Source organism: Osmerus eperlanus, chromosome 2, assembly GCF_963692335.1.
Source record: "Osmerus eperlanus chromosome 2, fOsmEpe2.1, whole genome shotgun sequence".
NCBI lineage: Eukaryota > Metazoa > Chordata > Actinopteri > Osmeriformes > Osmeridae > Osmerus > Osmerus eperlanus.
This window is the reverse complement of record NC_085019.1, coordinates 19,573,284-19,582,462: the sequence shown is the minus strand read 5'-3', so window position 1 is coordinate 19,582,462 and position 9,179 is coordinate 19,573,284. Positions and strand designations below refer to the sequence as shown.

Sequence of the window (9,179 nt, the reverse complement as noted above, 5' to 3'; positions counted from 1 at the left end):
CGCGCACCTGTTCACAGTTCACTGAATGAATATACCCCCCCCCCCAAAAACAATTTCTCATTGAATCTACACGATTCACGTAGGTCACCTATTTTGGTTTCAAAACGGCGAATTTCGCCGAAAGGTGAGGGATTTTCATGTCTGATGTGTGTGAATACACATATGAATGTGATATGGGTGTGGCTCCAGAGGGTGTGACGGTGAGGCCACACCTAAGGCTTGTGCCAATATAACGGGGTGTGAGCTTGTAGGGTCACATCCCTACTTGAGGTGCACGCCGGCAGCAGTGTTTGTCATGTAAGTTTGAGTCTTTTTAAGGTGTCTTAAAGAGGTTGAATGTTAATCATCAAATGCATGCAAGACTGCGCAAGTAAATGTTGTATACTGGTGCGTGGGTTTGTTTGTAGCCGGGGCTGATTGCAGCGAGTGTCGGGAAGCTGATTGTGTCGTCTTATCGGCTTTCTGTGTTTTTGGTATGTGTTTGCCTATAATGATTTTAATTATGTATGGTTGCTATATGTGCTGTATTGTTGCCTTGTCTTATTTCAAATTGTTTGTTTCCCAGATGTGGTCTATGTCACTGTTTCCTGGGGCGGTCAAACGCTGTTGTTAAATACCCGATCTACTACTGAGCCTTATAATAAAATCAATATTTTTATAGTAATTCTCGGTGCCTCTTTAGTGAGGGAAACCTGGGTGTACTGGGCATTACATGAACACCCGAGTGTTGTACACTTCTTTGTTATTTGGATAACCGTTCTGCTGTTGGTGTTATGGCGCGCGCGATGTCCGCCTTTCCCCTCATTTAAATGACTGAGTGTGCACCTCTGCAAACCAGGGTGATCAGATGAGAAAGTGCAAATTCGAGGCATCTTACAGCAACGGGGCTACGAGCCATTGCGATACATCCACTGTAAACATTAGCGCATGGTGCCGCCTCTCTCCATCTCATTAGCATTTAAAGCTACAGACACAGAAACAGCGCGTCTTGAGGAAAGCTCATTGTGGGACTGCTTGTAGTGGCTGTAATTATGCACCATGGCTGAATTTCGGGAAAGAGACTTCAGATACAGTATTAGGGGACCACTAAGGCCTATATAAAAGCATCCTAAAACAGCATGTCATGTGACCTTTAACTTCGAATGCTCCATCTCCCCTGCCCAACCCCCCTCCATGCCCCTTCGCCAACCACCAGGATGCCCGGCATCCGAACATTCCGGGCATTCCCGTGATTGGCAGACAGCAGGTTGATTGGCATGTCGGACCCTGCAAACACTACCGGTAAACAACACGTCTTTCTGTGTGGGTCGCTACACTATTTAACTGCTAAGATTCATTGATGAGATGCCTTATCAATCTAAGTCGCTCTGGATAAGAGCGTCTGCTAAATTACTAAATGTATTAACGTTACAAAAGATGAACACTGCAGTCAGATAGCTACCCTGTTTGCTATTGTATAATGCCTGTTTGAAATACGTATTTCAGAGTAGGGCTAGCCATGATCTAGTAACTTAAAGGCTGGTAGTTGATTGAAGATAATAATGGGGATATGTTTGAGATTGGACTCAAATGTGGGTAATTGGATGTATAGGCCTACATGTTATTTTTGCTTAGGGTTCAATTCAAACATTAAAAGAAAGGGTAAGATAGCAGACTTCTTCAAAAAGCTGAGCAAACAGGATCAGATGGAAATAGACCCCAGTCCTTGCACCACCCCAAGACCTCAGAGCTGCTCCTTCCCGAGGCTACAGGCACCAGGTCAGAGCATACTAGACCGAGGTGAAGTTAGTTTCATATTTGACATTCGACATTCGTCTCACATTCAGAAGACGCTACTTTGCAGCGTCGAGTTAGGGGCCGGGTGAAAATTACCCATACAATTTTGAAAAATGATGACTTTTATAATGATTTTATGACTATAAAACCTCAAACAAACAGCAGAGTATTCCAACAATGTCTGGCCTACTTCCACACCCTTTACTTTTCCAATTTTATTGAAAAAGTAAAGGGTGTGGAAGTAGGCCAGACATTATTAGAATAATCTGGTGTATATTTGAGATTTGACACAAATTTGAAAAAGATATTGAGATTAGCAAGGATTTCATGCTATTTTCAGAGATTAGCGATTTTCTATAATTTAAAAACAAGTTTTATAGAAAAAGTAAAGGGTGTGGAAGTAGGCCAGACATTATTAGAATAATCAGGTGTGTATTTGAGATTTTTTGACACAACTTTGAAAAAGATATTGAGATTAGCGAGGATTTCATGCTATTTTCAGAGATTAGCGATTAATTGGAATTTTATTGAAAGAAACAGTACTTTTACTTGAACAAGTAAAGGGTGTGGAAGTAGGCCAGACATTATTAGAATAATCTGGTGACAGTTTGGTTTTTATATCCATAAAAATATTATAAAAGTCATCATTTTTCAAAATTGTATGGGTAATTTTCACCCGGTCCCTAACTCGACGCCGCAAAGTAGCGTCTTCCGAATGTGAGACGAATGTCGAATATGAAACTAACTTCACCTCGCTGCATACTAGGCAGTCAGTCACATGCCGAGCTTAGCTTGTGTTTGTAGGCCACACATGTACAAAAGTTTTTTTCCGATTAAGCCTCACTTTAAAATGTTGGTTGTTGATTCATGAGTGTTCTTGTTTTGATGGCTGTGGCATTTTTTGTGTGAGTATACACTAATAGTTATGTTTTAATGTCAAAGATTCATCAAAGGATCTAACCTCTAACCTGGTTAGACCCAGATTATATATTCATGAAAACATATTTCTCATATTAATACAAATACATTTTAACAAACAACCCACTAACCCTCAACCAGTTGTACTTGCACAGATATATGCACACTGATTCAGTTGTGTTTGTTCATCCTTGGATCATAGCGCCCATCAAAGATAAGACAAACCAACTTCATGACAAAATGCCAAGGTACTTGATGTTGTTCTCTGTCAACTATTCATATGACTGACTATTCTCTGAAGTACAGAAGGAATTCATTTTGGAGAAAGAGTTAACTGGAATAACCAGATTAGGATCCTCTATACAAAAGTAACCTCTATACATGTAAAAGGGCTATACAAATACATTTTGATTTGAACCAACTGAAACCCATAAGGCACAAAAAGTTCTGAGAAATGAGTCCTTCTAGCATTACTACATACATATGTACTTACAGTACAACTAAATAAAAATCCTGTCATGGAGAACTAGAAAGTTAAATTATTTAATTAAAGCATAGACATATTCCTTAAAGTGTGAATTTGAAATTGAATTTTGGTTTAAGTAATGGTAAGATTACAAATGGCATGTTTATGGATATTTGACTCACACACAATTTACTTTCATAGATTGTATCATATAATTTGAGTATTTGCACTTAACTTTTTCATGACTCACCTGAAACCATAAGTATAAACATGCTAAACTGCTGACGTTTCCTCTCACAAAACCAGTAACACAGCTACGACATGGAAAAATAGGCAAACAATGATGCTATTCCAGAAAGCACATGGGACAAGATGACTCACCAACATCAAAAGTGCTCAGAAATGACAATGCACATTTTCTGGCTACCTGAAAGGTATGTTCTGGAAGTTAGTGCATCAGGTAGGTAACTTAACCTACCAACCAACTTGACCTTTAGTCAGTAAACTGGAGGAACGAAGATGTTGGTAGTTTCCTAGGTTCTTTAAATACTTACTTTGAAGTATTTTAATTACATTTGAAATTCTTGATTTACATTGTCTGATGCAATGTAACCAATGCAATTGTCATTTCTTCCCCAAAAGATAGTTGTAAAATGTAATTTTAAAAGCTCTGCATATTGCATACCAGGATTTTTCCTGGCTCAAAAATAGGATTAGATGGTGGGTCGTGTAACACATCCTAGAACATCTTACCTTTTAAATGCAAGTTGTGAAAATCTATATTTTAATGGTGTTTCACTTGCACTGTTGTAACACGTGTTCACCTTGCTACTTCGTGTTGGGCTCGTTTTGTTAAGTAAAAAGTAATTTTACCTTTACTCTGAAAAGGCTAAGGCAGGCCGCCTTACCGTGCGTGTTCACTACAGCGGAGCGGGCGGCACGTCGGTGTCGGCTTTCATTTCATTTTCAATGAAACCGGGCGTTGACGCTCGCGCAGGGCATTGTGGGAGCATCACCCGGTTTCATTGAAAATGAATTGGAAGCCGACTCGCCGCTTGCTTCGCTGTAGTGGACACGCACGGTTAGTCTTTTCAATGCAGAAAAAACCCTGCATATATACTGTATTGTCTAAAACTGCAAGAGCTGATGACTCCAATAGTATTGCTTCAACAAACCAATCACTCATGCAGTGTTTTAACTGATTCACAAGGGTACTTCCAGTCTATAGATGGAATGTGAGATGAAGTCTTCTAGTATTTGTATCACAGTCCAGAATCAAAGCTTCTTCACGTTAGAGGAAAAGTTTATAGGTATAGACTAGTTATCAAAATGCAGTGTCAAATAAAAAATGAAATAAACTATTCTAGTCGTTTTATTTTATAAACACTTTCATTTAAAATCAAACGGTAAATAATCCAAACAACCCCATTTACTGCAACGTAATATGTATCTTCAACAACAGCTTTTTTCTTCAAATTAGGAACACTAAACTAAGGAAATACAGAGGTTTGGAAATCAGTGAGTGTGTGTCTACTTGTAAGGAAGAGAGACAGACAAAAAATGTGTCATGTCTACACATGGTTAGAATACACACTCCCAGTAACAGATTCTAGAAATGTATAAAAGAGTTGGGGTTGTAGGTGGGTAGCTACTCCCAGGCAGGTTGGGAATCGGTGCTGATTCTAGTACACTGGGACAGAGTTGAAGGAAATGTGAAGGTATGTTCCAGCCTGGACTGTCGATCAATAGGGTCTGTCTCGACGATCCTGTCTGTGTTCTCCCCTGCAAGAGATTCAACTTCACTTTTCCAGTAATGGTAATGGAGTTTGGTCATATAATCTAACAATCATGACAAGGCAAGCAACTTGGTGTGTGTCTCTGCATCAGAGAATCTGTGTGTTTGGATGGTCACACTTGACAATCCCTCACCTCCCGTCCATTTTGCCAGGCCCGAATCCTCCCCGGTCACCCCCACGGCCCCCTCTGAAGCCCCCTCTGTCCCCACCCCGGCCCCGGAAGCCTCCACGGTCAAAGCTGCCTCTGCCTCCATCTCCTCCGTAACCTCCTGAGAAAAAACAAGTGACGAAGAACTGCACTGAACGAGACATTGCTTCAAACAGACAGGGTCCAATGATTAAATACACAAACCTGGCCCAGTATTGTGGACACACATTTACGCTGTAAATCCTGTGTATATGCATTTGTTGTTAGGCACAAAGCCATCTTGTTGAATGATCCTTGGCCAACAAAAACAGGAAATGCCAGTTCTGAGAAAACTGACAGGACTTTGGAGGTAACCTTATACCCGGCTGTGCACATGTCACATCTGAGCCATCTAGTAAACCTAAATGTATTAGCTGTTGTGACCTGCATCACAAAACAAACACCTTATATGTAGCTGTATCAGCCAACTACAGGGAAATGGTGCATTGTAAAAACAGTTTGTAGTGTCTTGGTGGTCTCAAAGCTAATAATCCTGTACTGAATGTAGTATTCATATCAAACATTACCTTTACTGGCAGCTAAGTTCAAACAAATAATTGGTGGTTAGCCTTACCTCCTCCCAAAGGAGGTGACATCCCTCCAGCCCCATCAGGTTTGGGCGCCTTGCATTGGTTACACTCGTTACGCCATGAGAAATTCATGTTGCCACAATCCCTGAGTCACAAAGAGACACAAAAAATAACTGAAAAAACACCACCACCCCACTGATGAATGTATAATAAACAGTGTTGGGAATAACAAATTACAAAGTAACGCGTTACTGTAACTCCACTACTTTTGGCGGTAACTAGTAATGTAACTAATTACTTTTTACAGCCACCTGGCTTCTACAAAGCTAATCGTAAAAGAACCCAGTGCTAGCTCCGCTGATTAAGCAGTCCGAGCCACTTCATCAAAACAGCCGAGGCTTGTTTTTTTAAACAGAAGTATTTCCAGTCTCTAAGCCAGGCAGAACTAAACAGACTGATTGCCAGGTATGTTGTCAAGACATGCGACCTATGTCAACAGTTGAGTCCGTTGCCTTCAGGCAACTAATTAGCAACATACAATGATATAACATTTTACAGTTGTCTTGTCCCACACTGTGCCACTGCAACACTAAAATATTATAACTATCTGTGTGCGTTACATTAAAAGTAACGCAAACGTTACTTTACCTTGTAACTAAGTACTTTTCTATGCAGTAACTAGTAAAGTAATGCAGTTACTTCTGAAATAAGTAACTAGTAACTGTAACTAATTACTAATTTTAGGTAACGTTCCCAACTGATAATAAACGCACACATGCGGGCAGGTGGTGAGGCACAAACTGACACAAGCAGATCACTCACGTGTTTGAACACTTCCAGTCTCCAGCCCTCTGCTGTCCACCACCACTTCCTCCGTTGCCACCAGAGAATCCACCTCCTCGGCCTCCTCCGAACCCACCACGACCCATCGGGCCTACAGGAACAGGAAAACGCGTCCACAGATTAGTGTCAATACATTCAATCACAAGCATGCCAACTTGATTATTACACAGATGTGCCCTTACATTTCACCACATTCGTTATTATGGCTCATTAGAGCAAAGAATTACAGGTCTAAATCTGAAATAAAAGTACATCCAAGACAACAATATTCATGAGCAGCATCAGATGAGCAACTAGTTTAGGAATCGAACACAGGACTCAACTGCAATGGTTTGGAAAGAGCAGACTTACCACATACACATTACCAAAATCCCCTTGTGCAACCTCACACATGAACTCACCAACAAGCTGATTCTCACCTCCTCGTCCACGACCACCTCCTCTCATGCCGCCACCCCTGCCCCCAAAGTCTGCTCTGCGGGTGGCAAAGGACACCTTGATGGGGTTTCCGTTAAAGTCTTTCCCTGGAAAGACGACAAAGGCATTTTTTTTTATTACCAGCATAAATGACGACTTCTGACACCACCACTTCATAAATCCAGTACTGTTCAAAGGTCTTAGGCACAAGTTCCACAAAGCAAAAGCAAGGAAAGCTGACATGCTTTTGTAAATAGGGTGAACGAAATATGCTGAAATTGTGGTTCTGAATCTAATTGTTCAATTAAGAAAGGATGATCATAAGAAGAGAAAGAACAATGATCCACATTATCTTTTATACCCAAGTGTGAGGAACTTATAAGAACCAACTAACTATACCACATCTTGACCCATACTCATCAGCATTCATGGCTAGCAATACAACCACTCAAGGACTCAGCATATTAACAACTGGGCGCCTCCCAGCCTACAACGAGGCACAATGTTGGTATTTGAGATCCGTGCAGAAAATATAACAGAAATGTTACATTGTAACAGATTCTATCAGGATTCTATCACCTGCCCCAATCGTTTCCACATTCACTAGTCGTATCACTGACATTTACCATCAAACCAGTCGATTGCAGCCTTGGCTGAGGGGGGATCATCAAAAGACACGGTAGCCTCGCCTTTGAGCTTCCCTGACTCTCTGTCCGTGTAGAGGTTGATCATTGGCTGGCCCGTCTTCTTGTTGATCTGAGAAGGGAGGTGAAAAGGAAAATAATGTCCCTGGAATGTGTCTTAGTATCTACAGTGTTCTCTATGGTGTTATTTTTTGTTACGTTTTAATTGCATCGTCTCTATATTTACCTAAATTAATTTTGTCTGAACTATTACACTGCAGATATGTACCACCTAACCCATGCACATGACTAATAGAAACTGAAGCAGGTGTTTGAAGGCGATACATAGTGTACGTTTGATGTGTGGGATGGGGCTGTACCTTGATTATGCCAATCTGCTTGTAGAAATCTGCCACAGAGTCCACGGTATAGGAGTCTCCAAGGCCTTGTACAAAGATGGTGTTGTTGTCAGAGTTATCCTGGTCTGGCACTATTGGGAACATAGACAGGAAGGTGCCAGTATAATCAGAGCTGAAAAGGGTAGAAACTGCAATAGTATTCAACTGCTAAAAACATTGAGCTAACAGCATAGCTACAATTAAATCTTATCAATGGAAATCCATTTATCTGAGATAGTCCTGGCAATTTTTACTTTTGTATGAAAGGAAAGTTTGAAAGGTGAAACCATGTTGTAGTTGGTTTGACCATAACCATCATAAAAAGTTACAATTCCAAGTTTTGAACATCATGTTAATTTTGATGCAAATTGTATTGTATCCTTTAAAACAGTCTTCAGTTAATGTTTTGACTGTTTTTGACTTTTCTTTTTGTTGTGCAACGGACACGGAACACAACTGTATTATTTACTCAGCAATAAATCAGCAAGCACCTAAAAGACTATTCTCAACATTGCACAAACCCATCATGCACTGACTATTATAGCATCTTCAGTAAAACCTCTGGCTTTTGAGACACACTGACACTGTCCATGGCAGTAATTAGTTATGGTAATTTATTTATCTATTTTCATAGATTGGGAACACATTTACATGGAACATATTCAGTCAAGTTTCCTCAGTGTGAGATCAAGAGAGTATACATTTTCCTATTCAGTTAAACGGCCCAGATAAATTGAAAACGTTCTTCACCCTTGTACATTGTAACACTTCAGAAATTCTTTTAATGTGCCAACTAACCCCTCCTTTTCAGTGAACCACTCCTATTTACTAAAGTATGAAGGTTTGTTTTTACAATGCCATTCCTTTACTGTTGACGTCTATGGTTATGTATGGGGGATATTAAGGGTTAAGCAATTGAGCAGTTGACCCAACTCTGCTTCACATTGCTAAACCATTTCTTCCATATCCGTCTGTGGAAACTAACAATGAACCTTTTGGCTTTGTAGAGGCCATAATGCACAGATATATTAGGCAAGCTCATTTGTAGATTGACAACCTGATGATTATGGCTTTGAGTTTCTTACGTTTTGAGTTTCTTCCTTCTTTGAGAATGAATTCTAGAATCCAATCTTCAAAATGAAAGAATACCAATGTTAAACTTTTAGTATTTGGGAGAGCATAAGTTGATAAATGTGCCATGTTTGTTAGTAACAAAGTAATGCAA

The 9,179-nt window shown here is 40.2% G+C and overlaps 1 protein-coding gene across 1 annotated transcript; it reads right to left on the bottom strand.

The window, feature by feature from the left end:
* Nucleotides 1-4,107: 4,107 nt before the first annotated feature.
* Nucleotides 4,108-8,074, bottom strand: LOC134035122 (RNA-binding protein FUS-like). The gene is made up of 7 exons (XM_062479980.1): nucleotides 7,937-8,074; nucleotides 7,560-7,689; nucleotides 6,936-7,040; nucleotides 6,496-6,607; nucleotides 5,718-5,818; nucleotides 5,090-5,225; nucleotides 4,108-4,942 (listed from the first exon to the last, which is right to left on the bottom strand). Exons 1-7 carry the CDS (start codon nucleotides 8,057-8,059, stop codon nucleotides 4,903-4,905), a joined length of 747 nt encoding a protein of 248 aa, XP_062335964.1. The 5' UTR covers nucleotides 8,060-8,074; the 3' UTR covers nucleotides 4,108-4,902.
* Nucleotides 8,075-9,179: the final 1,105 nt, after the last annotated feature.